Genomic DNA, 16,585 nt, shown 5'->3' on the forward strand with positions numbered 1-16,585 from the left:
GTAGACACAATGTTCAGAGACCCCAAGGAATAAATTCATTTTATAGACCTGTTGAACAGCTAATCTTCTAACTTTTGATCTTAAACTCTTTGGAGGGGTAACTTTTATATTTTATATTTCTTTACATCATAATGGAAAAGTTGGAGAGCAGTGATTACATTTTTAATATACATATGCTAATGTTGCCCTGTACTCTTGGAGTGCTTTTTAATTTCCAAGAGTGCCAGAGGCCTTTGCAGAGAGGATATATTACTGAACCAGTACGCAAAAGCTTTGTAATTCAACAGCAGAGAAGCACCGCAACCAAGTTCTAAGACTAGGAAGCTGCATTTCCCCCAGGGAACCATGGCACTCCTGAGAAGTCTCTCTTGGAACTGGCCAAACAGAATGTGAGAAGTAAAACTGAGGACTTTCTTAAAAACATTGACCACAGTTGGCTTTTAAATATAAGAAAAAAAAAAAGGAAGAAATAGGCTAATTTTCCATAGTGGCTAAGTTTTATTCAAACTTAATTCAAAGTGAATTAAATGTTGAATAAAAAACTAACCCTGAAAAATCAGCCAGCATACAAACACTACTACAAAATATGTATGAATAGTTTATGAAACAGTCATCCAAGCAAACAACAGGTTCTAAGTCCTCATTTAAGTGCCTGAGAAATTCCTTTTGTATTCAGAAAGGAAATTTCCACAGCACAGCGAGAAGAATCTGAAAGGAAAGAAAGGAGGGAGGAGTGGTGTGGAGAGGTAGCCTTACACATCCCATTTGCTACATCAACAGGCTACCTGAAACACAAGTGTTTCTGTGAATTCAGTGAAAATAATCTCAATCCCAGAGATGGTTAGTGGGCATAGCACTGCAGAGACCTTCATTGCCTACTCAAATAATAAAATGTCTAAAATGTCTGTCTCCTGAGCTTTAGCCTAGTGTCCCTTGTTCTTGGAAAGGCCATACATGAAGGTGTCTGGACATGGCTTGTGTGCACTCCTGTGGAAACGGATATGAAGCTCAACAAAAGCAAGCTTTAGTCAGGTGGTATGACTCAAAAATGGCCTTCCAGGGTCCTCTACTAGAGATACACCATGATGGAGAGAATGTCATCTTGTAGAAGTTATTTTTGACCAAAAGAATGAATTGTAAGCTCAGCAGAGATTTTTTTCCCCCTTTTCTTTTCAGCCACTGCTACGCGGTTGGCACCTAGAAAAGGGGTCAGCGAACTACTGCACACAGGCCAATTTCAGCTGGTGACCTTTCTTTGTATGGCTGATGTGACAAATGGTTTCTATATTTTTAAAAGTTTGAAAATGATAAAGATTCTGTGACACATGGTAATTAAATGAAATTCAAATTTCAGTGGTTTTACTGAAACACAGCCATATTTGTTTACATTTTTGCTGAGGGCTGCTTTCACATGCTAGAATGGCAGATTGAAGTAATTGTGGAGACTTTACGACCCTCGACCCTTGAAGCCTTAAATATTTGTGGCCCTTTACAAAGTTTGCTGACTCCTGATCTAGAGCAGACCACTGCATCACAGGCGCTCTAACTGAATGAATGAACCTGTCCTACGCAAGTGGAGCAATGGCTTTCTCTTCCCTTCTGAGCAACTGCCTATGTTCATTACAGACCGCTAGCTGAGAGACCAAAGCAGTGGACTGATTTACTAGGCTGCTGTTCCACTGAAGCTCCCTCAAGCTTCTGAGATACAACTTTATTTCAGGTATATAAAACTAAAGGTGAGTATTTACATTTTGAGTATGCAATTAATTACTTATGTTTGCCTTGGTTCTTTGGTTCTTCCAAAAGGCTTCTTGTAAACATCTGGTCATAAACCGGTATCAACAATAACCCAAGAGTCAATTCATTTAGGGAAATTCCTAAAATCTTCAGAGCTTCTAAGTATTTCACTCAGCAATTTGTTAACCCGGACCCTATCATCTTTGGGAACTTGATTCTGGAATTTATGAGAATCCCTACCTACTTTCAACCCACGATCTTGAGACTCTGGGCACTAAGAAGTCTGCTTCTCAAACTGGTAAAAAACAAATGACTTAAGAGAATTGAGAACAAATTAAAATCATACACAAAAGGACAGATTTCTTGATTCTTATATTAAGATGCTGTAAAGAATAAATGTCAGTGACTAAATCACAAGAATGACTAGACTTTGCATAATCTTATTAAGATTTTTAAAATTTATGGGGCTTCAGTCTCAAGAAGTAGAATATAGAGATAAATTTGGAGTGAAGAGATTTACCATCCTTCGCAAAACTATACTATTTCTTAGTGACAAAGTTGAGACTGGAACGTCAATCTCTAAATTCTATATCCTTTGCCTTATTTTTTTCAGTAAAAAATGTGTACTTCTTCAGCTTTCACTTCCACTGTACTGTGCTGCACTTTGTATATACTGACCTATCTTTAGTTTTACAAAGTTTCAATTTTTGATAAATTTTTTTTTTGGTACTGGGGATCGAACTTGGGTTCCTTGCGCTTGGGGAGCATGCGGTGGCACCGTTGATAAATCTTTTTATTTTTTAAGGTTTTTTTTTTCTAGATTTACAGAAAAGTTGCAAAGACAGAAGAATCTCCTTATTCCATGCACCCATTTTTCCCTATTAGAATCTTACATTAATGAGGTGCAATTGTCTCAATTAATGAACCAATACTGAAGTATTAAGTAAAGTTCATGCTTTATTTGGATACCCTTTGTTTTAATGCAGTGTTCGATTCTATTTCAGAATTCCACCCAGGATGGCACAGAATGTTTAATCATGTCTCCATAAGCTCCTCAGGGTAGTGACAGCTTCTCAGACTTTTTGATTTGATGACTGCCACTTTTGGATTACGGGTCAAGTATTTAATAGGATGTCCCCCAGGAGAGATTTGTATTTTCCTCATTTAGACTGAGGTTATGGGATAACTTTTTTGGATAAAAAGACGAGTGTTAAAAGTATCATTTTCATTACATTCTATAAACAGTATATTTTTATCAACATGACATCACTTTTGATGTTGACTCTGATCACATGGCTCAGGTGATCTGTGAAGTTTTTTTGTAAAGTTGCTTTTCTCTGTCTGTACTGCACTCTTTGGGAGAAAGACACAAGTCATAGCCCATATTTAAGGAATAGGGGAATGCTCCATTTTCTTGGGGTGGAGTATTCACGTAAATAATTTAGAATTCTGTACAGAAAACGTCTCTTCTCCACTTATTTATCTAATCATTTGTTTAGTACTATAGCTTCATGGGTATTTTATACTTTGGATTATAATCCAGTACTACTTTATTGTTCAAATGTCTCAGTTTTGGCTATGGAAGCTATTGTTACTTGTTTCCCTTGGCCTTGAATGTTCCTTTGTCCCTTTCTTACATGCTTTTCAGGATTCAGCTAAGATACCACCTCCTTCAGGAAAAAAGTTCCTGACAACTACCTGTGTTTCTAGCCCTTCATCTCCCACTACTCTGTTTTTTTTTTTTTTTCAATGCACAACTGAACCTTATGTCTACCATGGCATTTATCATACCCTGCATACTGTCTTTCCCACTGGACAATAAGCATCTTGAGGATAGGGATCATGTCTTATTTTATATCTATCCCTAGTAATACACAGTTCTTCACACAAAGTGGGAGCTCAACCGATATTTCTATAATAGCACTAGAGTTTTCTCTTCAGCTCAAGAGTTCAGAATCATTTAACACATTAACCAGAAGCTCTGGGAGTACCGTAAGGGGATGCTATTACAAGTGTTAACATCAGACATGTTATTACAAGTGTTAACATGTTAACATCAGACATGTAACCTAACATGTTCAGGTAAAGTAATGAATCCTACTTAAAGCTGCACCATTACATTCAGGATAATGACCTACAAACCTTATATTTAAAACAAGGGCTAGGGCTGGGGATTTAGCTCAGTGGTGCTGCTGCCTGCCTTGCAAGTTCAAGGTCCAGAGTTCGATCCCTGGTACAACCCCCCCACCCCCGGCAAAACCCCCGAAAAAACAAAAAACCCCACCAAACAAATAAAACAAGGGCTAGACAGCTTCTAGGTTTGCTTAGATCTGGAAGTGGCTCCCCAAACTAATTTATGAACACTGTGGCCAGATTTCTCAAGTCTCACTGCTGATTAGGGATCTTGTAACTATACTTTTATGTACTTTTAATCCAAGCCTCCATTAACTGTTGCTCCCATCTCTTCATTCTTCATAAATTAGATCATGTCATTCCCTTCAACTCTGTTACAACAAAATTCAAATTCTCAACCATCCCTTAGAAGGCTCCATGCTACTGGCTTTCTCTCCTCAACTATTAATGGTTCACTCTGGCCTATCGTTTTAAGTTGTACCTCAGCCCTATACCTTTTTAAAAATTTCATTTCAATGATTTTCAGAACATATATCCCTATGTGTATTTCCTTAAGTGAAGACTCTACATTTGAATAAGTCTTCCTGTATTTTTACAAAAGGTCATTCATTCATCTGGGAAACAATGTCTAAGAACTACGGTTTTCATTGGTGACAGGAATTTTTGAGTAATACTAGCTTTTCTTCTCAAAATTCAGCCGAAAAGTTTATCTGATCTTAATTCCCAGAAGTTAGAGCTTTTCAAGCTCCAGAAGCTAAAAAATTTCACCTAAGTTTGAGGCAAACTTGCTGGGTGGTTAAAACTTGATCTGAACTAATGCAAGATTGTTTTTAACTTTTATTAATTTAATGAATCCCACATAATGTGAACATTCATACGTTTTGCTGCATAAGTATTAATGTGTTTGACATGGAATATTTCTCCACACTCTTGGAAGTTGTTACTTAACATTAGTATATGTACTCTAACTAGTTTTCTAATATTTAAAAAATCCTAAGTTTCAAAATATACGTGGCTTTAAGAGTTTCACATAATAAAATATGAACTTATTGTAGGTTGCAATGATTTTACGTTGACAGGGTGGGACATTCTGACTACCTTCATCATGCTTATCTTTATCCAATCAACCTTCTCCAAGTGTGTATTTTTAAAAAATGTATAATGTTGTTATCTTTTGCTGAAAAGTGTTCAGGAATTTTAAAGTAGTTCTTCCTTGTTACTTTTGCTTTAATTGCTGCTTTACTAATTTCCTTCCCTTTATAATTTGAAAAGAGATTATATGGTTGGGAAATCTGGGTAACAGGGCTACAGGCTTTTTTTCCTGTAAGTCAGAAGCTGGCAAACCATGATCTGCAGGCAAAATCTGACCATCCACTTCTTTCCCAGCCATGCTCTCTTCTTCACAGACTGAGTGGGGCTGCTTTCTTGCTACACTGGCAGAGCTGAGTACATGCAATGGAGACCACATGGCCTGGAAAGCCTAAAGGATTTACTATCTGCCCTTCTATAGAAAATGTTGCTGATCCCTGCTCAGTCCTGGATGGTTTTAATAGTTACAATTATGTGACAGCTATGATTTTTATAAAAGAAGTTGATTTGGTGTCTACATTTAGGGCTTATTGTATGTATATATGACGTGTAAAAGGCAAAGAGAGACCTGGCTGATACTGACTTTTGTTTTCTTTTCAATATGATCTTAACAGGTCAGAATTTCACATCTGTGGCCAGATCTAGAGGGATTGGGAAGTAAAATACTGGCTGAAGAAACAAATCTGGTCAGAGAATGAAGAAAGGAATTCATACAGTAATCATTTTACTGTCAACCTTAGGTTCACTGTTTAACCTGATATGCGTAATCCCAAAGAGGCTGGGAAATATGGACCTTATAATTATTCACTGGTGTATTATTTTATAGTTCACGTGTGCCACTTCTTGGAAGAGTATCTTTCATCATGTTTGACAAAAACTTTTCTAGCTTTGCTGTGGCTCAATAAACTTTTATTATTTTTTGTTATTTATTTTTATTCAAAAGAATTTGTTTCCCTATCACAAAAATTAGATAACCAAACCACCAACAGCAGCAAAGTCCATGGAGTTACATTGATGGCGGAGAGTCTGCTGGGTATTCCCAATGTCCCAAGGTCAGAAAGGAGGAAAAAAAAAGGAAAAAAGTACTCAAAACAAATCCAAAACCCATGATGACTTTGGGGAAAGACAGCACATAACATCTGTTTCTTCTCTCATTGTCAGCTGCAGATGTGTTTCAGCAGGAGCAAGCACAATTTGATTTCAGTAAACCCTTCATACCAATTCTAGCACCTAATTGGAGAAAAAAAAAGAGTAGTTTTATAAAATATTTTAGAATATAAAAAGTTTAATGAATCTCATCTACATTCATGAATGGAAAACCAAATAAAAAATGTTTACCAACTGCCATAATGCCGAAGAATATGAAGGGATTAAACATTAATCCTTTCTTGTTTTCTACTATTGCATGAACTCTTTGAGATTAGTTATCTCCAGAGTTAGAGAGCATTCAAGATAAACTACACAAAACATATGGATAAATGAATTGGTATAAACATTTTTTGAATACCTATTAGTATCTTTACATATTTTTTTCTTTTCTTTTCTTTTTTTTTTTTTTTTTTGAGACAGGGTCTCACTATGTGGGTCCAGGCTGGTCTTGAACTCACTATGTGGCCCAGGCTAGCCTTGAACTCACAGCAATCCTCCTGCTTCAGCCTCCCAAGTCCTGGAATTATAGGCAGGTATCACCATACCCAGCTCTTTACGTATTCTTAAGAAAATTTAAAAGTATTGTTTAGGATTTTAATCAATGTATTTCTTGTACTGATAAACACTAGTTTGATCAAACACTAACCAAACACTGGCAATCAGGGTATATAGGGTCTAGAATGTTGCCTTTTCCTATTACTTCTTTCATTTCCTGGTTATTCACCTGATGACAAGATATTTTGTTAGTTTTCAGTGTTAAAGTAGTATCCTGTCATAAAAGTTGGTTGTGATATCACTAAAACTACACATAAGAATATGAGAAGTCAAATAGGTAAGGACAGAGAATGCGAAAATAGTTATGAGGCAATGTCAAAAAGGATGTTAGATGGAGACTACAATTCTAAGTGGCAAAGATTTAAAGATGAAACCGTTCCTCTCCTGCTCTTCTAAGGCTTGACTTATATTCATGCTTTCATAATGCTTTTTGTCTTTGTTAGGCAAGGAGGCTACTTTAAATATAAGAGGTTAATGCTGCTGAACAGAATCCTAGATTTGTCGGTGAGATTCTGTATCAACGAAGCTTTGGGTTCCTGCAGGAACATTAGTAAATTTAGTTGCTCCAAAGGCCAGACTTGTTGAAGAATAAAGTGTATCTTTTTCAATTCATGCCTTGCCATAAAAATAAGATACTGAGAGACTATAGAAAGGCATTTAAATCAAAGATTCTAAGACCTTCTAACCATCTTGGTTGAGGCTTCCAGAACATAACACATACTGGGTTTTAAAAGATCTGTTTGTCATTTAAGCTTTTTATGGTTCCTCTTTAGAAGAGGCTTTCCAAATAGAGAAAATTAGCAGCCCGGGAAAGGACACTACACTGTAAATTAGTTTGACTAGCTCACATTGCTGTCCTTCTGCTTAGAGTTTGGCCATTTCACCTACACAGGATTATTAGGCTTGTATTTACTCCCGTGGTGCCTGGGTCATTCTCTATTTAGGATACAATAATATTCTAATCATTGGTACATTTTAGGTATACAATATAATGACATTCATCGTTGGAAATTTGCGCCTTTACATAATCTCTCTTGGTTATTTTTCACCCTTGCCCAGCCCTCCCTTCAACCCCTCCATTCCTCCCTATTTACAAAGATTTTGTTCCTATTTTTCCATTTTCTCATATTAATTCCATACCCTTCTTTCCATTCCCCTACCCCTCCCACTTCCTTCCCCTTTGCCCCTTTTCTTCCTATTTCACATTACCTATTATACATTTTAGTCCTTATTTACACTTTCAGTTTCTCACACCAAAGAAACTATTTGGTATTTATACATGTGTGTCCTATTTATTTCACTTAAGAGTATCACCTCAATGTACATCCATTTAGCTATAAATGTCTCTAATTTCTCATTTTTTATGGCTCAGTAGTACTCCATTTTATAAAAAACCCACATTTTCTTTATCCAGTCTCCAGTGGATGGGCATTTGGGCTGTTTCCAATGATTAGAATGAATAATTGATAATGCAAAATAGGAAGAAAAGGTCCAAAGGGGTAGGGGTAGTGGGAGGGGCAGGGGAAAGGAAAGAAGGGAAAGGAAAAATGATGAGAAATGGAAAAAATGGAAATAAAGTCTTTGTAAATAGGGAAGGGAGGGCTAGGAATGGGGAAAAAATAAGAACCAAGATGCATCATGTAAAGGTACAAGTTCCCAATGAGAAATGTAATTGTGTTGTATACCTAAAATGGACCAATAAAAGAATTAAAAAAAAATAGTACTTATTAAAAAAAAAAGGATATAATAATATAACAAAATCAATGCCCACTGGCAGGTGAAATAGACCACAGTACATAAAAAAAACACGTCGTGATATTTCAGAAAGAATATGTACACATAACAGGCATTCTCAGAATATGTGCTAATAAATGGTGCTTTGTTTAGAAAGTTCACTGCTTAGCTCAGGATTTATTTATCACAGGTATTATGGCCAAGGACTAAATACTCAATAGTATAATTACGTAAAATATTTACTTTTTTGAGCTTCTAACTACAAAGGAAAGTATGTGAAAAACTACTCATGATTTTGTGACAGGATTTCAGTCTATAGTAATGGCATGATCACATGGTGAATAAATTTTCAAGTGAACACCAAAATCCCCACTTGCCTGACCCCTACCTGGGCAACTGAGGAAAAACCAATTTGTCAGGGCAGAAAAGGAAGAAAAATATGACAAAGAATAAAAAATATGACAAAGAAAATTAAGAGTAGGACATGTTCAAATGTAGTGAGTGTGTTAAGTACTTCTTGCTATATCTTGAACTCTGTCTGCTGAATGCTTGCTGGGATAGCAACACTGCTGTAAGAGAAGTAACATAGTTACTAACTCATAATGAGTGCTCAACAGAATTCATCTGTTTTTCAAGCTGATCGCCTATTAACCTATACAACCTCAACAAAGACTGTCATCTCCACAGTTGAAAGCCACCAACTTCTTTCCCCATTCAATCAAGACATTTTCAAGGATTTGGAATGATCTCTAAGGCTCAGTACAATTATCTGTTTCCATGATCCTGTTATAGTCTAAAAATGGATCTGACTTTAAAATGGAGATGTATAAAATAGCTTACCTTAATTGTACCCTGACTGTTAGCAGCAATCAGCACATTGGACTCCTAGAAAAAACAAGAGCTTTTAAAATGTAGAGAAGGATTTCCTGGAGGGTAATCCAAGAGAATAATTTCCTCTCATCCTTTCTTCACTTCTCCCCAAGATACCAACAGAATCTAAAAATGGAGGTCCAACTTCTAACATGCTTTTAACTATGAGTTTTAAACATAAAACCCTATATTTTGAGGATTAAGTTTTAATGAAGTAGATCAGAAAGCTTTTGATTATAAAGAAAAAGAAAATGAAAAAGGGCTCTCAATGAAAGGAAAGCCAAGAGAAACAAAGACTGAAATAAAATGGAAGAATAAGTTGACAAAAACAAAGAGAACAACTGCTTTCCCAACTCCTCTTTTATTCCCTTTCTGACATAAAATACCAGCCACTGGTGTATATGCTGCCAGTGTCTCCGGCACAATCTCTACGGACAGTCACTGATAATTAGGAAAAAAGAAAATGGAAATACTTATCTAGGAGAAATAAGACTATCTTTTAAAAAAAATTGTTAATCATTCAGCATACACAATTATTAATAATCGTGAATTACTTGAACGAAATTTGTATCATAAGGTATTTTTCATATTTTAAATCTTAAATTAAGGGGATTTTTCTGAAAAGTAGGAAAGGCAGGCAAAGAAGTGGAGAAGAATCAGTTTGTAAGAAAAAAGTCTCAAAAAAGAAGGAGTCAGGACATGCCTCCTTTGAAATAGGGTGGCTAGTGGAGGTCTGGAAGTTGGACGCATTCTGCAGTCTTTTGTTCTCTGGAGTAAACACCTGAGGGATGAACAGGCAGGCTCAAGACTGTCACAGAGGCCATATGGCTGACAGCCAGACTGACTCCAATTGACAGCTATGAGAAACAGATAAACTGGTCAAACTTCAGTGAAGGATACAATATACATGTATGGCTTCAGACTTTGTCAGAAAATTATAAGAGGAAAGAAAACTTTTGGAATGTATAGTGTTCAATTTACTTCAGTCAAGCTGAGTTACATATCTAGTTTACTTCATATAGTATAAGGAATTTGGGCTCTACAAATTTACACATTTCTATTTTTATCTTGCCTTTGATTCTTAGTAAAGCTACTTTTGAAAATTTCTTATCTTGCTACTACTGACATATGAGAAACAAGTAATTTCTTCTTTTACCCCAGAACTTCTAATGGGATTAGAAACCTCCTCTGACATAGTCAGTGTTGACAGCATCAAAGGTCAGTTATTTACAAGTGACAGACATGTGGATATGGTAATCGCTCATCTTTGCCTAGCTAAGGTTTTTCTTTAAATCAGCACGTGTCCTTGAAAATAAGAACATGAGCAATACCAAATTCACTCTTAGAGTAAGTTTAAATGGCCTCTTTGAGGAATTAGAGTCTATTTCTGGGACTTAATGTGCACAGACTAAGTTTCCATATTGGGAGAAGGTTTGAAGTGATGGAACTGGGAAGATAAACTTGGGATTTACCTCTTTGAGTGATCGGAATTTTAAAAATGATTGGAGTTTAAGTTATTAAAGAATATAACTCATCCTGAGTTAGTAAGATGGTAGAATTTTTAAGCCTGCCTCAGAAAACAGCAAAAACGAGGCACTATAATGGTACAATACAGATTTCTTTCTAGCATAAAAATTTGAAAAAAAAAAAAAAAAAGTTTGTGATATCAGAACTGCCACTAGAGGGCCCAGAAATTATTCTGTAAACACCATGAAGAAATGAAGCTGAAAATAGGGCTGATCAATCTGATTGCTGTTCGAGAAAGGGAAAGACTCTAGTTTTCAAGAAAACGACTGACAGAAGCTGTCATCACCAGAAGGTGTAGCTATCAAGAATTGTTCTGTTAAGGAGCATAAAATTTCAGGGTAAGGAAAAATTTATAGCCCTAATGTCCATCTCATTTTGCTATTTTGGCTTTAGTCACTTGAATATAGAGGAGGAAGATAGAGAAATCTTGTGAAGACTGGCTTAGGGGTCACAGTGAATCCACTTCTGTTAGACAAAATGACTATAAATTACATAATTCAAACATCTGATTCCCAATGAAAGCAAAACTTGTAAAAGTATGCCATACAGGTTGAATATCCCTTATCTGAACTGTTTGAAACTAGAACTGTTTTGGATTTTGGAATATTTGCATACATGTAAGACACCTTGGAGATAGGACTTAAGTCTAAACACGAAATTCACTTATGTTCCATATGTACCTTATACACATAGCCTAAAGGGACTTTGTCAAAGATGGTCAGGTGTGAACTTTTCCACTTGTGTTCTCATGTTGGTGTTCAAAAAGTTTCAAGAGTTTGGGATGCTCAACTTAAGTAATTTAGCTACATAATCACACAAGATGGGTTTCAAGCCTATATCACATGAAATCCGAGAGAGAAGACATCTGATAATTACTCATCATGAACATTTTGCAAACCCATAATTACTATGGCCTCAATAGATGATGTCATATTAGATGATACCAGAGGATTAACTCTTTGAACACTTTTGCCTGTGGGGACAGATGAATAATACCTCATTTATTAAAAAGCTAACATATAAATTGACTGCCTAGTTTGAATGGTCTTCTAGGATTGACATAAAAGTGACACAGTGTCTTAAGAATTCTTACAAACACTCAAAACTATTCAAAGTAATAATGATTTTACATCTCAGCACTTCTCTACCAAAAGATCATATAGTTAATAGAAAAGTGACAGGATTAAACTCTCAGAGGGCCAGATATTAGCTTAAAATAAATTAATTTTGCATGCAGCAGAAAAATACTAGATTTTTTACTTATGTACAAGGTTATAACTTGTAAGTTTTGAATGAGTCTTGTTTGCGTTTTGGATGACTGGTAATTGCTAGCTGTAGCTTTACTGTCCTAGATAGAGCCTAATGTAAATAAATTCTGGCTCAATGGGATGCTTTTATTTGCTGAAATGCCAGTCAGTAATTCTCATTATCTCCTCCTCTTGTTTTGGAAACTGGAAGTTCTGCAGCAAAACAAAACTCTCTTCAAACTAAGCTAATAAAGAACCCATTTTTTTCATAATAAGAGATTAGGAGAACAAAAATTATCAGGTCTATATAAAAACAGAACCAAACAAACATATTAACTTGCTTATAATGTCAGTGATAGTCCACTAACTTCCACCTACATGAATCTGGATCTACTGGAATAGTTTTCTCTTCAGTAGCATGTTTCAGTAGCATTATAGCCATGACATTAAAATCCTGAGCAAGTTGAGAAATAGTTATCTGCTTAGTTTGTAACTGGAGGATTTAATCCTAGAGACAGATTTAGCTGATTTTAAATGCGAATTTTACTATAGGTATAAGTATACATAGGAGGTAGAAACAACTTCCACTTCTGACCATGACAGAGTAAATGAACTGGATTTGGCCTTCTACTATAAACAACTAGAAAACTGAACAAAATACATATGGCAATGATGAACGAAAGACAGTACAGGACTGTAATCTCTGGGAGAAGGTAAACAAATTGAGTCCCATAATCACTCTGGCTTTCTGCTTGGAAGCACACAGGTTATTAAAACTTTGGGGTACTGACCAGAATCTTGCACTGGGGGTGCTATCCTTTATCAGCAGGGCTAAACTAGATTTAAGATAAGTGTTTCTTTAGACCTGGGGTCAGGAAACTATAGCCCGTGGGCCACTTATATCATTCCACTACCTGTCTTTTGTATTTAAGTTTTACTGAAATATTTCCATGTTCATTAGTTTATATATTATCTGTTTGTCCTTGTACTATTATAACAAGTGAACCTGCACTGTAAGAAATAAAGGGAGTTATTCAAGCTGAACTGATATTATACCATAGAAATAAGGGACACAAGCTGTTGAAAACTGTCAATATTTAGGTAAGATAAAAGATGCCTGCTTTCTTGTCTTTAACAGGTAATTGTGTATGTAAAGCAAAAATAATATAAATGTGTTAATAGCGATTATCACATAAACAGAAGTAAAATACACACAACAAAAGCACAAAGTTAAAGAGATGTATATTGTTGTAAGGTCCTTCCATTATACACAAAGTTGTGTAATCTGAAGATACTATGAAAGTTAAATATGAATATTATAAACTTTGGAAAAATCACTAAAAATATAAAAGAAATGCTATAGCTAATAAGCCAGAAAAGAGGAAAAATGCATTAAAATATACTCAAGAAAAAGAAAAGAAATTAGGGACAATGGAACACATAATAGGACAGTTGTAAAAATAAAAAAAGTAACAGACATAAACCCAAACATTCTGACAATTATAAGCAAATGGTCTGAGGACTATAATTAAAAGGCACAGATTGTAAGATTGGATAAAACAGCAAGTGTTAACTCCATGCTGCCTATGAGAAACATGTTTTAAATATAACAATGCAAATACAAAGCAAAAGAAAAAAGACGTACCATGTAAAAATTAATCATAAAAAAGCTGGAATGGCTATATTGATATCAGAAAAAGTACCAACCATAAAACCTCAGAAAAAAATAGCTTTAGAATTAGAAATATGATCAGAGATAAAGAGGGAAATTTCATAATTATATTTTATTTATTCATCAACATCCATTCATCTGTCATCATTAGGGTAGATATTACATAGCAGACACTACATATTTTAAAGAAGAGTAAGACAGTTTGATCTTGAAATTACAGACCAGCAGGGGAAGTGGATTTTAAACAGAAAAGCATTATATTCTCATCAGAAATAAGTTCAAAGGGGAAACTAAGGAAAGGGTGATCCTCTACCTGAAAAAAGATGAGAAAAGCTTCATAAATAAGGCCACAAATGGGATATGGAAAAGTAAAAGTTGAAATTTCTCAGTAAAAAAGATGGTGGATATATTTGGCAAAGGAACATGGTCAATGTAAATGCAGTGAATTTTAGAGAAAATGGTTCTGGGATGAGAAACTAACTAGAAAACATCTTGTCTTGTAATGAACTAGTGAGTTCATTAGATAGGAATACTAGTGAGGTTAAGCATACAAATTGTACCATACCAGAGTCAGAATTTTATTTATGTGTAACAGGGAGTCCCTGGATGTCTTTAAGAAAGAAAGACATAGGATTAATTTTTCTTTGGTGGTGCAGGAGATCAGAATATATCACCCTCAAATATGTCACTATGGCATAAGGATTATCTGAGCAGAAGGCAACTGAGAAATAGCAGACATAGGATGACTATCTACCTTCTTCCTTTCTGCCTGAAAACAGATCATACATTTCTTATGTGAAGGTACATCCTTCTTCTCTGTGGCCCTAAGCCACTACCCACACCAAGAAAGGGATCAATCTCATCAGCAGAGGTGACACAGCACAAGGAAGAGCTCACAGACAAACTTTACTCACAGGCCCTATCTGCCACTCATTCCCCACACATTTGCCTTTCTACAATTACAACTCTTCTTATTTAGCTGTGTAATCTTAGGCAAATCTGAGTCTCAATTTTACTTGTAAACAAAGGTCAAGCGTATCTGGATTTAAACAGTGATGGTAAGGGTTACATTAAGATGGCACTTAGTAGGTTTGGTACTTAATAGATGTTTGTTTGTTTATGGTCTTCTGTCCAGATATTTTCTTCTCCATTGTCTTAGGCCTTCTGAAACTGTTTATTTATTTATTTATTTTTTTTAAAAAACAAGCTCAGAAGTCCACATCTTTTTTTTTTCCCCATTAAGTTTATTGGTACATTTTAGGTATATAATACAGTTACATTCATCATTGGGATCTTGTACCTTTACATGAGTATCTTGGTTCTTATTTTTTTCCCCTTCCCCTTCCCTCTCTTCACCCCCTCCATCCTTCCCTATTTGCAAAGATTTTGTTTCCATTTTTTTCCCTTTCTCATATTTTTCTTTTCCCTTCTTTCCTTTCCCCTACCCCTCCCACTTCCCCTGCTCCTTTAGACCTTTTCTTCCTATTATACCATATCAATTACACATTTTTAAAATTATAGTATCAAGATCTAGAAGATATTACCTCAGATTTTACAGAATTTAAAAGGATATAGAAAGCATATTACAAAAATCTTTTTTCAAATAAATTGGACAACTTCTAAGAAGTACCTTGGAAGACAAATTAATGAAAGTGACTCTGGAGGAAATATAAAATTTGAATAGCACCTATTAAAGAAAATATATTCCTAGCTTGAAAACCTACCTATATGAAAACAACAGGCTCATATACATTTTAACTGACAAATTATATCAAACATTTAAACAGAAAGAAAAAGCCATATGATACTGTCACTAGTTGGAGAAAAAGTATTGGACTAAATTCTACAGCTGTTCATGGTAAAAGCTATCAGGAGACTAGAAGTAGAACAGAACCTTCTCAACAGATAAAAAGACATGTACTCCATACTTCCAGGAAAAATGCCTTATATGAATGAAGAAGATACAATGCTTTCTCCCTAAGGTGGGGAACAAGGGCAGATACACCTACTCTGCATATGTCCATTAAGCTTTGAAACATAGACCCAAACCAAAACAGTCTGGCAATAAAATGACACAATTAGGATAGGATTAGCAAGGTAGAAGTAAACTCTTTATATGTAGATGAAATGATCATCTACAGAGAAAATACTAAGAAATCTCGAGGAGCCCCTAGAACTTGTATTTGAATTTAGCAGGATTAGAAAACACAAGGTATAAATAAAAATTCGGGTCTATGTATACTTGCTACAAATGAAGAATTGGATATTGAAATTTAATATGTTTAATATGTTATTTAGGAGTACAAAGGACCTAGAAAAGTAAAAAGAAAAAGAAAACAGTGTTGGAAGACATTTAGTACCTAATTTTAAGACTTCCTCTAAAGCTACAGTAATCAAGGCAGTGCTGGTGTAAGGAAAGACATACAGATCATTGGAACAAGACAGAGAATCTAGAAATAGAACCACACATATATGGTCCACAGAGTTTTGAAAGATTCTTTAACATTAACATTTTATAGAGCATAAACTCAATTCAAGAGCAGAGGAAAAGATAGTGTTTTCAGCAAATGGCACTAGAACACCTGTATCCGTATATAAAAAATTAACATCAACCCTTTATAGCCATACATAAAAATAACTTGAAAGGATCTGTGAACCTAAACATGAAAGACTAAAAATATAAAACTTTACGAAGAAATTATAAGGGAAAATGTTTATGAATTTAGGGTAGGCAAGAATTTCCTAGGATATAAAAAACATGATGTATAAAAGAAAAAAATTGATAAATGAGATTCCATCAAAATTTAGAACTTTAAATGACATCATTAGGAAAATGAAAAGTAGTCCTTAAAGAGACCATATTTGTAATGCA

The 16,585-nt window shown here is 35.1% G+C and overlaps 1 protein-coding gene across 5 annotated transcripts in view; it reads right to left on the reverse strand.

Annotated features, from left to right (window-relative positions):
• Positions 1-5,846: 5,846 nt before the first annotated feature.
• The window catches only part of Cop1 (COP1 E3 ubiquitin ligase), a 201,676-nt gene continuing 190,937 nt past the window's right edge, over positions 5,847-16,585 (reverse strand). For 4 of the 5 annotated variants that reach the window (XM_013075379.3, XM_004853391.4, XM_087194140.1 and 1 more), the window contains 2 exons: positions 9,238-9,282; positions 5,847-6,189 (listed from right to left, as the gene is read on the reverse strand). In XM_013075379.3, the coding sequence (XP_012930833.1) occupies positions 6,172-6,189; positions 9,238-9,282 (63 nt within the window). In that variant the 3' untranslated portion in view covers positions 5,847-6,171. The remainder of the gene's footprint in view (positions 6,190-9,237; positions 9,283-16,585) is intronic. The other variant, XM_087194141.1, reaches the window with a different exon arrangement.

The sequence above is a fragment of the Heterocephalus glaber genome, unplaced genomic scaffold (assembly GCF_053883595.1).
Source record: "Heterocephalus glaber isolate CG9 unplaced genomic scaffold, H.glaber_assembly_v1.0 deba00001600, whole genome shotgun sequence".
NCBI lineage: Eukaryota > Metazoa > Chordata > Mammalia > Rodentia > Bathyergidae > Heterocephalus > Heterocephalus glaber.